The 21,113-nt window shown below is 41.9% G+C and overlaps 1 protein-coding gene across 7 annotated transcripts in view; it reads left to right on the top strand.

The window, feature by feature from the left end:
- Positions 1–20,808, top strand: part of GATB (glutamyl-tRNA amidotransferase subunit B) — a 49,551-nt gene extending 28,743 nt beyond the window's left edge. For 4 of the 7 annotated variants that reach the window (XM_084856264.1, XM_084856261.1, XM_084856265.1 and 1 more), the window contains 4 exons: positions 7,485–7,618; positions 8,930–9,008; positions 14,561–14,695; positions 18,242–18,928. In XM_084856264.1, coding sequence (XP_084712390.1) covers positions 7,485–7,618; positions 8,930–9,008; positions 14,561–14,695; positions 18,242–18,367 — 474 coding nt within the window. In that variant the 3' untranslated portion in view covers positions 18,368–18,928. Of the gene's footprint in view, positions 1–7,484; positions 7,619–8,929; positions 9,009–14,560; positions 14,696–18,241; positions 18,929–20,547 lie in introns of those variants that run through there. The other 3 variants (XR_014792105.1, XR_014792103.1, XR_014792104.1) reach the window with 2 other exon arrangements.
- Positions 20,809–21,113: the final 305 nt, after the last annotated feature.

The following is a 21,113-nucleotide window of genomic DNA, read 5'->3' as shown; positions in this document are numbered from 1 at the left end:
TTCTACTTGGATACACACCCATCAAGGGACTTGGAAACTATACTTGCTGTCTGTAATCTGAATAATAGTAAATCGATACATATAGGCAGTAAGTTATAGTCGTATAACTTTTGCCTTAAAGGCATACATTGATGTTCCAGGAGTCACCTGTAAGGCCCTGGCTTCTAGAGGTCACTGGGTAAGTCACTCAGCTGAGTACAGACTTCCTTTATTATTCCCTAAAATAACTCTCTGCCTACTGATTTGCAGAGAATGACAGGACTCTCGCTTTTATATATTTGACTGCACGTGGGTGAGCTATGCTCAACTTAGAATCCCACAGATCAGAACACGTTTGTAAATTAAATTTCATAAATATATTTAATGATGAAAAATGACAGCCAGAACATAGCCATTTGATACAAATAATAGTTCTAATATCCTAACCTCACAAAACTGGCTCTGTTCTTTAACAGCTATTCCACCAATAAACTTTTACCTGACCCTTCCTTTCTCCTAACTTTTCTCTCATTCCTGTCTTCAGCCCCTTCTTCTGACTTTCCCCACCCGTCACTCACTTCACCTCCCTGAACATTCCATCACACTACCCTGCTGTCAATCATTCTTCCATATATTCTTCACTTACACATACCCTTCTCCTATTTGCTGCTGTAAATTTGCCTCCGGTGCTGGTATTCCTGCAACACTGGAGCAACAGTATGTTCTCTGAGCTCACAGGCCCAGTGGTTAGATCTCATTCTCATGTCCTAGCTCAGTTGGGCCATCAGGGATTGTTTACACATTATTCTTCAGCTCCTGGCTATATTCCATGCAGTACTGCTGTCTGCAGCATTCAAATGTCATACACCATAGGGATCTTGCCTTTTGCATAGCTTTTGAACCACCCTGTGTCTTAGCAAAAATAAGTGGGCTATTTTCATTGAATGGCTTCCAGAACAGCACTTTATGGCTTTATGATATTTGATCCATTCCTTTCAGCATAACCTACTGTTAACATACCAACACTAGGCAGAAACCATGAGGCTTCTCTGGAATGTCATCGTGCACGTATCTGTCATAAACGTACTATATGAACAAGCCCTTCCATGGAACGTAGTGCGGTTATTAGCTTTGGAGATGCATTTAAGCTGTGAAAATAAATCAGCCGGCCTAACTTACCCTAGATTCCTTTCATACTACTAAGTCCTTAGCGTAGATTAACATTTGGCCCTTTTATTAGAAGGCTTTCTCTTCATCTCTTGCTGTCTCTCTGGTACTTGGTGTGTTTTCAGATTTATTCTGGATGCTTGCATAGTTGTACCGAAAGTAAATCAGATGTTTACCACGAGGATGATACCAGCCACTTGAAGTCAACAGTAATGCAGTTAATATTTGTGGTCCAAGAACGATTCCCTACCATAAGTTCTTTAAATACAAAGGCTTCTTTTCTTTTTGTGTTGATTCACTGAGTTACCAGCTAATCTAAATTCACTTGAGGCATGGTGGTTTTCTAAGCCTGTATCAGGAACACAAGCAGATTGCTAATGGGGAGGATGCATAAATCTAATAGAGAGTCTTTTCAAGTTAGAGTGCCCAAGTGTGCTCATTAAATAAATGGTATAGGTACTGAGATGCTTTCACAATGCAAGATCCATGCTCCCTGCCAACTTATTAGTGAGAGCATTATGCAGAGGAAATTGCATTAAAATATGTCATACTTCAATACTGAAAGATTATTTTCCCTTTGCTTATTCCAGTTGGTGTTGCATTAATTCTCTGGGGGAAGTAGGTATGGCTAATTTTCCACCAGACTCCTTAATTACAATGAAGTCTTATAACAGCAACTCTCTCTTTCTCTTACTTTTTACTTATACTTAAAAAAAAAAAAACATAACTATGGAAGTTAATGATGTAAAGTAAATAAAATAAGCAAGAAACTAAATCAACAGCAGTGACAATAAAATCAGTGTTGTACATGTTGTTGTTGTTGTTCAGTCATTAAGTTGTGTCCGACTCTTCGTGACCCCATAGACCATAGCACGCCAGGCCTTCCTGTCCTCCGCTCTCTCCTGGAGTGTGCTCAAGTTCATATTCATTGCATCGGTGATGCTATCTAGCCATTTCATCCTCTGCCATCCCCTTCTCCTTTTGCCTTCAATCTTCGCATTAGGTGGCCAAAATATTTGAGCTTCAGCTTCAGTATCTGTCCTTCCAATGAGCACTCAGGGTTGATCTCCTTTAGGATTAACTGATTTGACCTCCTTGCAGTCCAGGGGACTCGTAAGAGTCTTCTCCAGCACCACAGTTCGAAAGCATCAATTCTTCAGCGCTCAGCCTTCCTTATAGTCCAGCTCTCACAGCCGTACGTTGCTACTGGGAAAACCATAGCTTTGATTATACGAATCTTTGTCGGCAAGGTGATGTCTCTGCTTCTTACTATGCTGTCTAGGTGTGCCATAGCTTTCCTCCCAAGGAGCAAGCGTCTTTTAATTTCATGTCTACAGTCACCGTCTGCGGTGATCTTGGAGCCCAAGAAAATAAAATCTGTCACTGTTTCCATTTCTTCCCCTTCTATATGCCAGGAAGCGATGGGGCCAGATGCCATGATTTTAGTTTTTTTAATGTTGAGTTTCAAGCCAGCTTTTGCACTCTCCACTTTCACCCTCAACAAGAGGCTCTTTAGATCCTCTTCGCTTTCTGCCATTAGGGTGGTATTGTCTGCATATCTGAGGTTGTTGATAATTCTCCCGGCAATCTTAATTCCGACCTGTGATTCATCCAACCTGGCGTTTCTCATGATGTACTCTGCATATAAGTTAAATAAGCAGGGCGACAATATGCAGCCTTGTCGTACTCCTTTCCCAATTTTGAACCAATCGGTTGTTCCATGTCCGGTTCTTACTGTTGCTTCTTGACCCTCGTACAGGTTTCTCAGGAGACAGGTAAGGTGGTCTGGTACTCCCACCTCTTTAAGAATTTGCCACAGTTTGTTGTGATCCACACAATCAAAGGCTTTAGCGTAGTCAATGAAGCAGAAATAGACGTTTTTCTGGAATTCTCTTGCTTTCTCCATGAACCAGCAAATGTTGGCGATTTGATCTCTAGTTCCTCTACCTTTTCAAAACCCAGCTTGTACTTCCGGTAGTTCTCGGTTCACAAGCTGCTGAAGCCTAGCTTGTAGGATTTTGAGCATCACCTTGCTGGCATGTGAAATGAGCGCAATTGTGCGGTAGTTTGAACACTCTTTGGCATTGCCCTTCTTTGGAATTGGAATGTAAACTGACCTTTTCCAGTCTTGTGGCCACTGTTGAGTGTTCCAAATTGGTTGGCATATTGAGTGCAGCACTTTAACAGCATCATCTTTTAGGATTTTAAATAGCTCAGCTGGAATACTGTCATCTCTACTAGCTTTGTTGTTAGGAATGCTTCCTAAGGCCCACTTGACTTCAGTCTCTAGGATGTCCGGCTCAAGTTCAGTGACCGCACTATCATGGCTACCAGGGACATTAAGATCTGTACATGTACATAAAGCAAATTATGAACCAAGGATGAATAAGGTGTGTCCTAGTGAACACTTCGGAAAGTATATACACATGTATGTGTTTGGACTGTGCTGCTGATCTATCAAGTTCTCCAGAATACTCAGTGAACAGAAGTAAAAATGCCTCTGGTTTATCTCTGACTATACTGGTTTTAATTGCTAAAGGTTACTTGAAGGATCATTTCCTCCCTACCTCGATATTAAGACAGTTACCTGAGGCCCTCCAAGTGCCCCCACGAAATGCAGCGAGTTGGGTAGCTACAAGAGAAGAGGGCCTTTCTAGAGGTGGCACCTCATCTGTGGAACACCCTCCCCAGAGAGGCTTGTTAGGCACCTATTGTTATCTCCAGTGCCAGGTGAAGACCTTTGCATTCTCCTAGGTGTTTTAAGAACTGTTTTTAATATTTTATTTTGCTGCTGTTTTTAATTTGGTTTTATGTGCTGAAATGGTTTTATTCTTTGCTGTTGGTTTTATCTTGGTTTTATTCTGGGCTGTTTTTGTTTTTATCTTAAAGCTTGCATTTTATGTTTTTAATGTATTGTACACCACCCAGAAAAATTTGGTTATGGTCAGTTTAAAGCTACAGTAAATAAAAAATAAAATATATAAATAAATGTGCATAATCTTCTCAGCAATGCAAAAATCCCACACTTCGCCAAACCACAGACAATTATAACATTTTTCTAAAGAAAAGTGATGCCCCTACTTATTTTCAAAGCTAAAATGTCTGGAGGAAAATTATAATGCTGAAGTTTTACCAGACTTTCCTAATTTCACTGAACTTCAACTGCTTCTGCCCGATTTGTTTCAACAGTGTTGGCTTTTTATATGTGAGATCTGACGGTTATGAAAACTATTGGTGTAAACAGAAACTAAGGTGGGGATTGTTTATTTTGAGCAAATTTCCACATGTACCCCACCCCCACATTTGGGAAGCATCTACAGGCTTCACTTCTGTAGTACACTTCATGGACCAAATAAATATAAATACTTGTTCCCATTTGTTATAAAGTATTATAGTATTTCCAAAACATTACTACTTTGTTTTTGAAAAAAATCAGTAACGGAGAGCAGCCTTTTTTTAACCTGCTTGCGACTATTATTCACTTTTGTTAATAGAGAAATTTGCATCTGGTTTGACATTTTTGTGTGTGTAGCAGGTTTAGGCCCAGAAGCAGCTAATGAGCAAGTAGAGGTGCATTTATAAGCATATAATGAATTGTGCACTATGTCCCTCTATATTCTTTGATACAAATATTCTAAAATCACTTGTCCTTGTGGAAGATTTAGAGCATGTTCAAGGTCAAATGAGGCAGGCAATGCAGTGAGATCGACCGCAACTCCTGACATGATTGATTTCCCTGTAAAACCCATTGTGCTAGCAAGAGCATAGATAGAGCTCGTGTTGCAATAAAGCTCGGTTACACTAGCACAATAATATAATTTATGTTCATGGTAGTGTTGTGCATTGGTAGTGCATTGGATACTGCCCACTACTACAGCTTTTGAGTGGGCCTTATGGTCAAAGATAAAAATTTATGGGAAGGATAGATAAAAGTAAGTATGGGGTAGGCAACGTGGTGCCCTGCAGCTGTTTTGGACTACAGTTCCTATCATCCTTGACTACTGGCCATGCTGGCTTGGGCTGATGGGAGTTGTAGTTGAAAACATCTGGAAATCACCAGGTTGACTGCAGCATTCTATACCTACACATAGATGTTCATTGTTGCTGAATTCCTCCAGTCAAGCCTCTTATCTGACTGAGCGAGGGCTCTGCATGTTGTGGTTGACAGTAGGGATGTCAGAGAATTCCGCCATGGATCTCGGGGAGGCCAAATGCCAGTGCATTTGGCCCCCCAAAATCTGTGGCGGAACGAAGCCCCCTGCCCCACCACCCCACGAAAGGCGCGCAAAACGGAGCACTTACCTGGTGCCATTTACGTCCCTGTAGAGGCCGTGATAGGCTACATAAGTATTTACGTATCCTATCATGGCCTAAATGGGGAAGCGAATGGCAGCTGCCGTAGCCGCCACCATTTCCGTTCCTGTTTTTTTGCCATGATAGGCTACGCGGTAAAAAAAACGGGGGCACAAATGGTGTAGCAGCCGCCATTTGCGCCCGTCTTTCACTGTGAAAGGCTACATAAATATTTACGTAGCCTATCATGGCCAAAAACATGAACGCAAATGGTGGCCGCCGTAGCCACCGCCATTTGCTTCTGCAGGCTCCACACGCCTGAGAATGCACCCGGCTGGCGGCTCTGCGGAGTTGCCGCAGAGCCGGCCAGGTTAGGATTTTGGGGAGAGGTGCGGAGCACCTCCCCCCCACCGCGAATCACCTCTGTGAAAAGGTAAGCGACTTTCGTATATCCCTAGTTGACAGTTTAGTGATGCTCTGGAGGCAGCGTGCTCTATCCAGTACTTCCTGAGCAAGTGCTCTCCCCCAGCTTGTAAGAAATAAAGCCTCCCCTGACACTTTTGACGCTCATGAACATAGGTTTGCATGTATGAAATTCAAAATGGCAGAGGTAGCAGGCAGATCCACATCTACGTACTTTTAAATATGTAAGCTTTATACCAGATTCAAAATCTCATTAAGCTGTTAGGACTATGTGTATAATATATGCATGGCAGAAACTGGAAGTGCTGAAGAAACTTCACTTTGAATCGAATGAGGCTGGACAAGGACTAGAATTTTGGAGAGAACTGCATTTGGCATTGGATATAAGCAAGTACCATTCAAGGGCTGCCTTGTGCAAGCTTATTCCCTAAGCTGACAAACTGTCAGAGAGAGGAATATTCCATCTGTGAGTCATAGGATTACTCCAGTCTTCTGTACTGAGCGAGTGCTGGTTGGAGTCTGCTGTGCATTTTGATCAACTTCCCAACAATAAAAACTGTCTGGAAGCAAAAGACTGCTTCAGTCTTGCTTGCAATACAAAAACTGCAAGGACTAGAAGGCTTGTCACTCACAATTTTTTTTGTGCGCACACAGCCTGACTCTTAGTGCTTGCTCATCCACCTTTAACTACTAAATTTATCACCTCTGTAAAGACAATAGTGTGTTTTTTTTTACTCCCCCAAAGAAAGGGAGCCAAGCAGGTTGTATATGTTTGAAACCGATCCTGCTCTCTTCGGTTTGCTGGTTCTAGCCGAGCTGTTGGGTGGGTTGTGATGGATGGCCAAACCTATTTCAGCCGTTTTAGAAAGCATGACTATAAATAATAGTTACGACATTTGACAATACGCAGGGCAAATCCAAGCTGCTCCGCCATATTGCGCGAACTAAAACCTTCCAATCCCCGCTCCTCCCTGCCCCGCCCCCTTCACACCATTCTTTCCCTGTTCAGTTTGATGGATACAAATGCACCCTATAACCCTTTCCCTAACCATGTGGTGCCCACATACCTCTGTGATGCCATCAGATTTTGCAGGGAAAGGAAATCTGTATGTCTCAATTTACTCAGGGATGGGGGGGCGATCGGGTTAGTAAACGCTCTGTGTAGACCTACCCTAACCTGTGCAATTTAGCCAGCTGTCTGCAGAAAACCAATGTGCGCCATCATGAGCTGCATGTTGTGAAGACCATACCATGCCTTCAGGAGTGTGCGTGCCTTTGGTGGGTTAGGACCAGCAAGAGGATTAGCTGCAACTGCTCCGTATGAATCAATTCCATTAATAAACTACTGAATGGAAAGAGTATAGAACTTCAGCAGACTGGCAGAGAGGCTAAAGTCTTGTCTATCACGCCATTCCATCGAATATTCGTGCTGGCTCTTTTAGAAATACTGTGAAGTTATTTGAAGCCCATTGATCAGTTCAATGCTAAGAATTACTGAGAAGCCAAGAGGTTGTGAATATTGCATGTGTGATGAGCGCAAAAAGATTCTGGGTAGAGTTTTGCATGGAGAGAAAATTGGCTTGGCTGCTACCTTCTGAATTCAACATTCTCTTTCTGAACAGAATGAAGATGGATTAATGGAATTCTTTGAAACGGTGGTGGAAGCAACAGAAATGAATCCTCAAAAAGTGATTGGCTGGATTCTAAAGGATATACTTGGTTTTGTAAGACAACACAGCCTTGCAGTAAAGGAAAGGTGAGGCTTTTAGACCGCCATATTATTGATGAAGCAAGTCTTGTCCGCCAGCAACTAGGCTTTCATAATAGTAAATAATTTTGCCCCCTGATAGTACATGGATATCTGAATGACATATCTTATGATATGGGGTGCCACAGTAAGCTGCAAGGTTCCATGGATATTGTTCACCTGGTGCAGAGAATTATCCCAAACCTTCCTTATGTTTCCAGTGTACTTTATCCAGGGGAGAGGGACGGAATCAGCAGCTGAAGAGGCAAACTGTTTTGCAAGCCAGGTGGCAAGGGGAAGAAAGAGGGTGAATGCCCATAAGAATATGCATTAGAGTACAGATGTCAATCAGCATTGCATTACTCTCAGTGGGATGCACATTCCCATCCACAACAAGCACAAGTAACTATGCGTGACTAGCGCTGGATTTGGCCATGTAAGGGTAAAGCCTAATGTACAACATAAGCACTTTCCAGGACCATCTGTGTGTATGGCCCTGCAGGTCTAATTTTACTCCTCCGATTGTACATGTGCTCACATGTCAGGGGAAGGCATCAGTGTTTGTTTTAAGATAGCAAAATGGAATGGAAGTTGTGGTGTAACCAGCAACATTGAGCTTGAGAACATAAGAAGAGCCAGGCTGGATCAGACCAAGGGTCATTTAGTCCAGCATTCTGTTCACACGCTGGCCAACAGCTGTTTTTGGGACACCCACAACCAGGACATGAGTGCAACTGCAGCCTCCCACCCATGTTCCCCAGCAACTGATGTACATAGGCTCACTGCCTCTGATACTGGAGGTAGCGTATAGCCATCAGGACTAGTAGCCATTGATAGCCTTCTCCTCCAGGAATTTGTCTAACTCCTTTTGAAAGCCATCCAAATTGGTGGCCATCACCACATCTTGTGGTAGCAAATTCCATAGTGTAACTTTGCGCTGTGTGAAGTACTTCCTTTTATCTGTCCTGAATCTCCCACCAATCAGCTTCATGGGATGACCCCATTGCCATGCCTTTGTGCCTGTAAAATGTCTGCACTATGTGCCAGCTTGCTGCAATAATGTACATCAGTTTGCACAACTACTTTTGCAGGTAGGAAGAACTCCCAAGAATCTTGAATGCGCAAAGTTGTTCAGAAAAGCAAGAATATCTGACATGGACCACAAAACTTCCCATAGATATTTGGGGCATGGGGAGGTAAAGTGGAAAACACTGTGTAAAGAAAGAGACACTTCCCAGCTTTGATACAACCATGTTAAACAGGTGATGAATATCTTGTACTGTATTACCTCTACTTATTTCATTCATTTTGTGTGTCTAGTCCAGTTAGCCCTCTTCTTTTGGCTGAACTTCTGAACCTTCTGGAACGTGGAATAATTTCCTCTTCAGCAGCCAAACAAGTGAGTACTTTGAGCATAATCTTCCTCTCAGGCGTGTTTATGTCACAGTGCATTTCAGTTAAGAATTTGTAAAATTTGGGGTATCTCAGCCTTAGTTAAAAAAAAAAAAGTCTCTTATCTCCATAACCCTCATCTTTGTATTCAAGAACAGGAAACCTGCAAACAATAAAAGGATGCTGAGAAAGGCATACTCGTGCAATATGATCCTCTGCCAGTGTGGTATAGTGGTTAGGGTGCTGGACTAGGACTCGGGAGACCCAGGTTCTAGGCCTTACTCAGCCATGAAGCTCAGTGGGTGTCTTTGGGCCAGTCACTGGCTCTCAGTCTAACTTACCTCACAGAGTTGTTGTGAGGATAAAACGGAGAGGAGGAGCACCATCTAAGCTGCCTTGGGTTCCTTTGAGGAAAAAAGGTGGGATATAAATAATTAATATTATATACATACACACGCACACATCCACACACCCTACGTGTGGGTGTGTCTGTGCGCGCACACACACACACACACACACTGCGGAAATAAGCTCTGCTGACCTGGACCTGAGCTCTGTTGAGCAATCTGCATAGGATTGCAACCATAGATGCAAATTACAAGTGGTGTTAATAGTGTGTAGTTCCCTCCCTTCCTACAGTTCCTCTGGAGACGGTGATGGAGGGGGTGACCCCCACCCGCCCAGGCTGCTTTTGGCCCTGTGGAGGAAGAGAAAATGGTATATTTGCCCATGGGGCCAAACACACCTGGGCAGGGCATCTTGGTGGTGGAAATGTGGCGGAGAAGAATGTGTGTATGCGCGCACACACATGCACGTCGGTCTCCCAGTGGAGGCTGCAGCCTCTGTTTCAGGTGGTTTTTTTAGTGTGACTGGGGGAGCTATATGCAATTATTGTCACATGTAGTTTGCACCTCAGCCTCACATAAGGGATAGTTGTATGTGCTTTAAGAAGTGATGCTAAGAATCTTTTTTCCCCCTTTGTTGGTCTGACTTATTTTTAACTTGTGAATATATTTAATGTGGCAGGTAATCTAGGAACTGTCACTTAGACTAAATGACAGTCCCTTGAAAGTAGCTCTTTAATTTGAATGATCTGATAGAAGCAAGCCTCCTTGTTCCTATGAACAAAGTACCTTCTTAAATATATACATTATTGGTGTCTAATCACCATTTTTTTCAGAGTGACATGGCATATGTTCTCTCCTTCTGGAGTAGCAGCCATTTACATTCCTGCTTCGATATCTTGAATGGTGGTCATCTGCTTTACCATTAAAGCCACTTTCAGCACAATTCAGTTCGTGTCTACCGAAAAGTAAATCCCACTGAGTTCAATGGGACTTACTCCTTAGGAGTTCTGATTGCTTGGCAGCCCAGAGGAATTGTTTGCTTTCATTATGAGATGGTGTGAACATGAAGGTTGGTGCTTAGCTTGGGATGTTTGCATCGGGAGACTTTTTTTTAACATTAGCTCATCTTTATACAGTTAGTAGTACCCTGGTATACAAGGAATGTTAGGGCTCCTACTTACGATACAGAATTCCTACAGGGGATGGAGGTTGTAACATGTGGCAATTTTCCTTGAGTTTCTTTCACTTCCGGGAAATACACCCACCTGGCCATTTACAGCCAGGCACACCTTTTCCAGCACATTTGTGCAGTGCAAATGATACGTGTGAAATGTTACAATTTGCCACAAACTCCTGTACAGAATTGCCTTTTCTCAATTGCAAGCATTCAGGTGACTTGTAAAATCACATTCTCCCTTCTGAGGCTGCCTGGGTTTTAAGATCCTTGGGAGAAAATCTTCTCTCTGTCCTGCCACCACTGGAGCTGCACTGGATGAGAATATGAGAAAAGTCCCATTCAGTGGCTGCCTCCAGGCCAAGCTAGCGCCACTTCTGTTGTCCTGCCAGCAGGCAAAGGCTTTAATTAGTGGGTGCTATTTATTTCTTTTTTAATTGGTATGGTTTTAATTGATTTGTTTTTAAGTGTTATAATGGTGTATTTTATCTCTATTTTATTATTGTTAGCCACCTTGAGTGCTGTTTTTAGTGGAAAGGCAGGATCCAAATTTAATAAATCAATAATAGTTTGCCTATTAAGCATCTCAGTGTCCCACTAAAAAAAATTTCTTGGTGTTTGTCAGAATATTTATATTGTGTTAATGGCAGGATATTAAAAAACACACACACTAAAGAGTTTTCATGTTGTGTTACCTATTCATAATGGCACTCGTGTTCCGTGCGTCTTTAAATTAATAACTTCTTAAGATTTATATCCATCTCAACCCCCCCCCCCCGAGTCATTTCACAAATGCAATCTAACAACATATCTAAATAAGATGCCAACTTACAATGTCATTGTTTGGCTATCACTGCGTAATCCTATAAAATACAGTGCCCTTGCCACATTTAGAAGAGGACTTTGGTGGGCTAGATGTCTGAAGAATAACAAATGTTTCTAACGATTCTCAGCAGTAGGCAGAGAGATTGGATGGCCTGAGGGCAGAAATGACTATATACGTGCATACAACAGCAGATGAATTGCTGCATTTTAGAGTGGGGTGATTGAACTGCAGCAGTGAAGGCAGATCCAGCAAGAAATGATGGAAGGATCTGATGGGCTAGGCAAACAGAGACACGTGCACAAATACACACACGCACATCGTTGGAAGCTGCCAGCACCTTAACATTTCTCTTTGTGCTCTGTACAAATCAGTGAAGCTCAAATTGATAAGGGCTGTGAGCCGTATTAGATGTGGTACACGGCATAGCTGTGAGAGTGTGGCTAGGTGGAGATGTGGCTGTACTCGGCTTTATTCTGTAATTACAACATCCCCCAAACAAGCCTTTTCCAAGACTAGGCACATATAATCAGAGAGTCATTTCAGGTGTGTGCTTGTTTGCTCTGCTTATAGTTTATTAACTCATCTTCATGCAACGGGACATTTCAGACAGCACGTTGGCATGTTTTCCACGTACAAAAACTAACGGTGATTATGAACCCTATCTGGGAAACTGCACAGACCACAACATTTTAGGAAAAGTAGGGTGGGTGATACTTTGCACTGAACGAGGCCAGTGGGCCAATTAGGAAAGCATTACGTATTGTTATCCCTGATGAGCACAGGGCCTTTATCCTATTTCTTCCCTGTACTGAGGTGGTCTCTAGATACCGAGCAGTGCTTTTGGGGGATATGGAGGGGTTCATGCTCTCAGGGCTAGCTTGGTACTGCAACAGTTCATGTTTAATAAAAACTGCACCAGCCATGGGGACAGCCCCTTTAAGGACCTCTGTTGCCCTTCTGTTTGTTAAAGTGACTGACCAATGGAATTTGGGTGTATTAGCTTCCTGCCACCCAATCAGGAAGTCATCATTGGATCATTTAATTAAATTGGGGCCAACGTTCTCAAAAGGCTGCAAAAATTATCCGCCGGAGAAGGGAGCATTTGGAAATATCTGCTTGAAGGCAGATTCACACTTACCCTCCTGTCCAGATCGCATAGAAACCATGCATGGGATGCTGTCTGGCCATGCTTTAGTCATGTTTACATTAGGAGACCAGATGCTGTGGCTTAAACACACAGAAAGATGTTGTTAAAAAACACACACAAATAATTCTGATATATTTACTGGTAAATGTTTACACTATGACATGCCTTTTAGCCCTTTACAGTCTCACAGGACATGAAGGTTGCACAGTGGCTACACCAGATTGCTTTGTTCTTACACCCTCGTGGCCCTCAGAAAAAGAAATGTGACTTGGCACAACTTAGACTAACTTGAATAGCAGATCACTGCAGTTAAATATAGTGTGAACATGTAGCTTGCTGCATACCTGGAAGGAAGCATTGTAAGATTATTTGGGGCCAGGCGACCTTACTGCCCTGAGAGAACTCCCATCTGTTGTGGTGGAAGATTTATAACATGGTTACTCTAACCATCTCATTTTAAACTTGTTTTGTGGAAAGCATTGGTGATCGTGCTTGGGGAATGCTACATTAAAGAGCATTTTCTTAGTTTCAGTGAATTAGTAGCATGGAGTTTCCGGCACGACAGTCATTTCTGCCTTGGCAGACTGCAATTGCCCAAATGTGCAATTATTTCTTCAGTGCAGGATTAAGCGGAAGCAGCTGTTTTAAAAGCCTTCTCCCCCCTGCCCCCCCCCTGCAACCTACATCTCTGAAATAAGAGCAGAGGGAATACAGAAAATGCCTGCCCAAAGAAATTGCTTTTTTATAAATAGCCCTTTCTCTAGGGGTTTTACAAGGTATCGGAGCCCAGCTACAGAGCTGGAAAACACTATAACATTAACGAATAATTATTCCAGGCAGACACATAGGTTCATCCAGCTGTGTTTTACTGTGATGGATAAGTGGGCTGGAGCTGCCACCAGGTTTGCATTATAACATTCCACACCTTTATGTTCTATGACCTACCTTTGTTATGCAGCTGAAGTCCTATTTTTCCCCACTGATAGGCTTTTGACTGCTTAACCAGCAATTCTATTGGAAATGCATTTTGCAATTTCTTTTATCCATACTTCATGGAACAGGAGGACGTTATTTAGGATGCATATATGCCCGGAATATTGCCAAATCTATCTTCTACACATCAGAACATGCACTGAAAGGCAGTGGTGTGGAGAGATCCACTAACTACCTGGTTCATGTACAAGCCATAGTATTATGTGTATACTTGTACACATTACGTGTGTACTTGTACACCCGTCTGCATTAGTAATTTTGAATATGTACCATTTGCAGTTTAGACTAGTCCTTCACTAGCAGCCCCCCCCCTTCCTTTTTTTTTTTTTTTTTTTACTAACGGGACACTTCTGCATTTGCAAAACTAAGGGATGAGCTTATCTCTCATTCTCTTCCATTAGGAATCATGTAAGCTTTCCATGAAGACTGATGAATAGACATTTTAAAAATATATAATTGTGGCATGTTATCAAGCTGCTGTAAGCCAAAATATGGGACACCTTATTATGTTGAGCCTCAGAAAAGCTTAGTGAGCCAGAACAATAATCCATCTAGCCCAAAGTTTTTGTCTTGGACAGCAGCCATTGTTGGATGCTATAGATCCTAAAATTTAGAGGAATTGATATAAACAGTTGAGGGTGATCGCAAATATTTTCCCTGTTGGTCGCTTCTAGCAGTCTGAATCTTGTTGATGCTAGCCCAATCATATGGTTGAAAGGCATCAGTTGAAGCCTTTCATAGTCTTGCATGCCTGTAACACAAATGTATAATCTCTGCTTAGCACACAAGCCTATACCTAGCTTACTTGGAGAATTAGAAATGGCAGTCCAGAAACGAAGTGTTCAAGGGAAACTCATAAGTGGAAAATTTTGCATGATAAACATTCTGCCAATTTCCTCTGCACATCTTGATATAGGAAGTCACCACTAGACCGACACCTGATTTGGAGCCAGAATGGTAGTCCTTATGCCACTAACTCTTTGCTTTTTTATTATCACTAAATTCACTGTTGCCTTCTGAAAGACAAGAGGTGTTTTTCAAACACCAATTTTCCTTTATCTTGATGTTGCAGGTGTTGGAAGAGATGTGGAAGGGAAAAGGGAAGACTCCAGCTCTGATTGTGCAAGAAAAAAAACTTGAACTGATCCGGGACCGGAACGAGCTTAAGCACATATGTCAAGCTGTGATGGACGGCCATCAGAAAGAGGTGATATTGATAACGATCCCAGGAAATTGGGAACAAGAGGCTTTGACCCTTCAGGGTGGGCGATGGAGATAAAAGATTTGAATTGCCTTCTTCCTTTCAGATTGCCGTTTTAGTTTGGTAACTCTTTAGAGAAAATGGAAGAAATTACATTGTGACATGTGAAGTGCTCACAAGAGACAGTAATTGAACTGAGCCTTAAACCTAAGCCTTCCTGTCTTGAGAAACACTACACCAGCTAACTTGAATATTTCTTATAGAGTACAATATAGCAAAGAAGCATCTGTCTGCATAATAAAAGCAGAGTCTAAAACATCCCAATTTGAAGCTTCTAATCTTACAGTTAAATGTTGCTGTCCAATCTGCAAGGGGTTTTTGTTTGTTTGGGGGGATTTCTTGGTTAAAGAGGAGAAATCCTTCAAAGTATCCGACATTAGTCTTAGGAGTAAGTGCTTTTGTGTTCTCTCTAGAGCACAGAATGGGAAAGCAGTAATGAATAGCTTACATTAAGTAAAATGTTGTCTAGGTACTTATGCAGCTGGAAAAATGCTAACATCCATCAAGAACAATGCTGCCCGCACCCATAGCTCTTCAGTGCAGGCTAACAACTTTGCAGAGAGCTTTTGATAAAAAAAATGAAGATGTGCTAGGTCTGCCTGACCTTCATCATACCAGCTAATTTGTAGCGGCTGCTGAAAGCGCCTCTGTAGTTTCCAACTGGTATTGAAGCGCAAGCACAGATAAACTCAGCATTAGAACTGATCAGGACCGCAAGGACAAGAGGTCCATCACTAGGACCTTGTTTCTATAATGACATGGATTGGGAGAATGTAATTCTCCAACTAATATTTTAGATAAACCAGGCATAAAAAAAAATCAACGCCTGGTTTGATGCTGCTTTTTTGAATGAAAGGCACTACTCAAGCAGTGGGCTGTCTGTGCTGGCACTATGAAGTCTTACTTAGGAACTTCGTACCACAGTGCACTTTACCATTGGCAGCATAATCCTGCAAGGCCCATTCCAGGACCAGTAGCACTGTGTCCATCCCCACACTATGGATGGAATGATCATTGCAGGGGCCACAGGCTTTCTACAAGGGGAGAGCTATTCACAGCTTTTAAGATCAGAAAAATCAGGAGCAATGTGTCATAAAATGGCAGGACTGTGTGTCTGAGGATGTGAAGGATCCTTCCTGATGATCACTTATATTAACCAGCTGCGCAAGACTGCATATCAAGCAAAAGTTTTATTGTTGTTTATGCCACAGTCACTATCTAGTAGGCACCTGTGATAAATCTGCAGCCACCTTCTATGTGGCTTTGGCAATCGCATTCGAAAGTACAGTGCTAGCCATGGGGAAAGATATTATTCCCACACTCCAGCAACAACAGACTATCGTTGGTTGTTGGGAAAATGAGATTTCCCCTCAACAGCAGCACTACCTGGTGGGAACTTTCTTGGTTCCCCAGCAACAAGATAACTGCATATAATTGTCTATAGAAATTGTTTAAGTAAAAGCTCCTTAGAATTGCCTGGGCTATTGACCAGTGTACCTTGCTTTGCTAAGAAGGGCTTTTTAACTGGGAGACTAAATAATACTTGAAAATAGTCAATAGATCTGAAGGAGTATGTGGTGGTTGTGTGTTTTTAAATGAAAGTTAAGATTCACAGGGTAATAACAGGATCCCACAAGTCATACTGACATTACCTGGGTATTGCCAACCCTTGACTGTGGTTTATACGACGATTATCTAATCTAAATGACTTATTATTTAGCCAGAAATTGAAGACTGGAAGTTGTGAATGTATTGCTTCCTTTTAAGCTAACTTCCCAGGGATGACTAATCCCGATGTTTCTGTGCAGCCTCTGGGTTCAAAAGGCACATGCCATTGAATACCACTAGCTGGGGAACAGCAGTGGGACAGGGCAATTGCCCTCATGTCCTGCTTCTGGGCTTCCCAGAGGCACTTGCTGAATAGATGGACCATTGGTCTGAATCTGAAGGAGAGCCCATCAAGCCAAATGCAGCCCACCAATGGCTTGATAACCTAGTGTTTCTGCTGACTGCCAGTGAGTGGCGTGTGTGGTGTGTGTGTGTGGGGGGGGGGGGGTGCACGCACGCTTTGACAGGTCACAGTATATGGCTTGTGAACTATGTCCTGATGGGTTGCAAGTTCTTGAAGCCTGCTTTACATCTTTTCCTAGACTTTTATTGTTGCTGCTTTTGTATTCTGAGCATTCTTCCTTTCATCTTATCTGTGGGGCATTATAGGTTTCCTCTTAATAAGTGCCCGGGTATTCTCCCCCTTATATTCTCGCCCTCTAACACGAGTGCCCCTGTTCAAGGCTCTAGCCGGCTTTGGGATATTCTAAGCTGCTCTAGCAGTCAATTCACCCTCTTCTCTTCCCTCCCACTCCCCTCACCATGGTGTTCCTGTTGGCATGGGGGCACTGTGTTCCAGTATTAGGAAGGAGTGATAATGATGAATAGAAAACAAATATGCATGGTTTAGTGTATGTTTTTAAAAATCTGTTATTTTACTTATTTATTATATTTCTATACAGCTCAACAGCCGAAGCTCTTTGGGTGGTTCACAAAAATTACTTACCATTCTTGAAAAATACTATAGATGTCAAAAATGACTAGTGTTGAAGTGTTTGCTCCACTAATGAAATAACTTGGCCAAATGCTAACAAAAAGCTGCTTGTCTCTGCTTGTAGCGGACTTTCACAATAAGAGAGACCTTATAATAATATATATATATATATATATATAATAACCTTATTAATGGTTAAGACCGATTATTGCAAAAAATCTAATTTTATAATGCAAACACCCCTCATCAAGCAAAAAGGGCAGAGAAGTCTAGGTTGGCTTACCATTTTGTACTCCGGAACGGCACTGCACTGGTTTGCAAATGTGGAATTCTTAAATCTGTGTAATCTTGTTTATTCTATAAGACCGTGACTGAAAAGGATCTATAGCACACATAAAATCATTCTAAACTACTGGATTGAATCTAACTTAAGTTTGTGAAGCGTAACTAAAGAGAGCATCAGCTACTGGGCGGTATAGAAATGTCATACATACATACATAAAATTTAAATGGTCATGTTTTATGTTGAAAGTAAGAGGCAGGCTTTACTTTAGGGTGGTACATCAGGAATAGAATAATCAGTGATCCGGTTTGCATGTCGCAAAGAACCCAGGGCTGTTCAAGTAACAAGAGCAAGTGAACAAGAAGGCTGTCTGTCACCACTTCATTGCTCCCGCTGCAGCCAGACAGATCATCCCTGGGTTGTTTAGCCCAGCAGGAGTTGGCATACAGGCACCACTCCTGCTTGTTCATGACTGCTCAGGGTTGAAGCAAACTCTGGGTAGTGTGCTGTGCAAACTGGATCTATATTAGCCTACCAGATCTCAAGGTTTGCCCTGGCTTTTCTCACCATGAAAATGGGAATTTAGTAACAAGTCAGTTACTATGGTAATGTTAATAAAAATGACATCCTTCCCCCCCCCCCCCATACCCACAATTTCTCCTTCTAGGTTGCAGAGATAAAGAAGGGAAACCAAAAAGTGCTGAATAAGCTCATTGGACAGGTTCAAAGAACAACAAGAGGACGATCGGACCCTGTATTGGTGAAACAAATACTACAGGAGCTGCTATCATAGGAGCCTGGAGTGAAAATTTTGTATCTGGCTTGCCCATTCTTGACATTTTCAACAGCATCAGAGAGGTAATTTACCTGACAGCCTCTATACCGTTAGCAATCAAGCCACTGTGCAGACATCACTCAATACTTACTCATATCACGTTATTGTAACTGCTTTTCCATTTTTTAGCTTTTCCCAGGCCACTATCCTCTTAAGTGTCTGTTGACTCAGAAAATAAGCCATAAAAGCAAAGAACTAAAGCACTCAGGAGTCTTCTACAATAAAGAATATCCACGACTGATTATATGGTTAATTACTTAAAATCATATATTCTGTTACATGAGCAAGGGAATCCTTAAGTGTATTCTTAAGCAAAAAGTGATGTTGTATCAGGTCACTAAAGTTCCTTATACTATGAATTTCACCTGATCTGCATACTTAAGAATGAGTTCTGCTCTCTCTCTCTCTCTCTCAATAAAGAGAAGAAAATATATTGTCAAATATTGTCCTGATACTTGGTATTTGGAACATTGCAAATAAAAGTCCATTTTCAATAAATGTATTTGACTGTTGTCCATTCCTTTGTCTTCAGTAATAAGTTAATTTTGTATCGATTGCAATAGTCCATATTCTACCATGCTGTTCAGATATTGCAGGAGCAGCAGCTTTCCTCCAATTTGCTGCTATATACATTTTAGCTGTTGTGAGCAGGTATACAGGTCGGTATCATTAACCAAATCTTTAAGATAACACCACAGTACTACTTCAAGATTTTGCAGCAGTATTGAGCAGCCAGTGAGTCCTGGTATTTTCCCCGAATACTCTGTAATTCCCAAGATGAAAGAGGCGAGCAGCCTAAGGGAGCAATCCTAACCTCTTGGGGACAACTGCTGAGGGGCCATTGGATGTTGTAGGCTTGCCTTTCCACAGGCAGCCTGCAAGCTGAGGAGTTCCAGCCTCAAAAGCCTTCTTGTTGCAGCAGCAGAAAGTTCTGCCACCGCCACTGCTGTCCTCTTCCATTGCTCCAAAAGCAGTAGGGCCTGAAAATGGGCACATAATGGGTAGATCGTGGGAGGCTTTGGATCTTCTGGATCCAAAGCCCCTTCATTCCCCCAGATACACCCCTGGAATGGGGGAAAGCCACCCTAGAGCTGGCATAGTTATTTTTCACTCCCATTGAAACAAACAGGAAGGAAACTTTTAAAGGAAAGACCAGCACTGAGAAAAGGGGACCCCTCCACCCCAGCCAGCATGATCCCAGCAGGGCTTTGAAATGGTGGTTCCTCCACTACAGATTTTCCCTCTCCCACCCCCCACAGCATTGTTCTGTGTATGTATTATTTCAAGATTGCTGTTCTGGTAAACACCATTATGCTAGCAGTCCAGCCATTCTTTATTTTCTGTTTCTCAAGGGAAGAAAAGTTCCTTTTGACTTTAAGGACTGTTTAGAGAGAAGGAAGAAACCTATTCATTTCCTTAACAGACTTTTCCCTCATTGTAGTGATACTCTTCACCGCCACTAATAACCATGCATGGGATGGTAAGTTATTTTTAATAAAAAAAAAAAAAACTAAGGAAAGAACCCCTTTAAAATTAACGTTTCTGGAAATCTTAACTGTGATCTGAAAAATCACTTGTGTCCACAAGATTGCAATTCTGTTTAAGGTAGGCAAAAAGATATTATCAAGAAGCCTTTAGCAGCTTAGCTGCCTGTACTCTGCCATTTTAAGGCAACTCCTACTAAAACTACTCCTTACTCCAGGCTTCAGTTACTATGGAGAATAATTTGTTTTTGTCATCAAGCCAAGAGAGGTTAAAACAGACCTTTCAAACAGGTTTCAAGATTTCCCCAACATCTAAAGCAATGGCCTTGCACTTCAAGACCCAATAGAGTAACAAAGTTTTAAAATGTTTAGTGAATGAAATTTGTACATAAATATAACGTAACTTTTTATAAGCAATAAAGCTGTAATGTTTAAATCGACTTATTTTCCTTGAGAGAAGTAAACTACTGTGGATATTTTTGACCTTTTTTTTAAAAAAAGTGAATTGTGTATTAACGTCAACACCCTATGAAAGCTTGCATTCCTAAAACACAGATAAATGTCTCCCGGCCATCAAGTTGAAGCCGGCAGATGCTGTTCATGGCTTAGGATCATACATTTTTGTCATACCAGGTGCCCTTTTCTCTATTACAGTGTGGTTGCTGTTTTGCATTGGCTCAGTAGAGACATCCGCTTGAATAACACACATGAAAGGTTAAATCCGGAAGTCCCATAGGAGCACAGAGCTTCCATAAAGAAAAATCCTGGATATGGAAAACATAGAAGAGAACCCTCAGTCTGTTTTTCCAAGAAGTATGAACACCAAATGCAAGCAATTTGTTATTATACGCAGAGGGGCAATGTGCAACCATTTATTTTGTTTTATTTATTTATTACATTTCTAATAAATCACTCAAAAAAGTGAAGCTCTCAGCTGTTGGGCATTATCATTTACCACTGCACCACCTTGTCCCCAACTCCTGCTCCAGCAGAAGCCAGCCCATCTTGAAGCTAAAGCATTTGTTGTGATAGCGACAACCTGACAACAAACATGAATTCATAATCCATCAATTGCAGCCTTAGTAGAAGCCAAAAGTAATGAGAAAGGAAGTACTAGAAGACAGTTCTACACAGAGTTTTATGCTTTAATGTCTCTTGGTCTAGATTACATTTCAATTAAGTTAGAGTTAAATAGCACTTAGTATGAAGTTTGTACTATG

This window comes from Heloderma suspectum, chromosome 5, assembly GCF_057233095.1.
Source record: "Heloderma suspectum isolate Gila_16-S chromosome 5, 16-S_ref, whole genome shotgun sequence".
NCBI classification, from domain to species: Eukaryota; Metazoa; Chordata; class Lepidosauria; order Squamata; family Helodermatidae; genus Heloderma; species Heloderma suspectum.
Note: the sequence above shows the minus strand (reverse complement) of the source record. Positions and strands in the feature narration are given on the sequence as shown.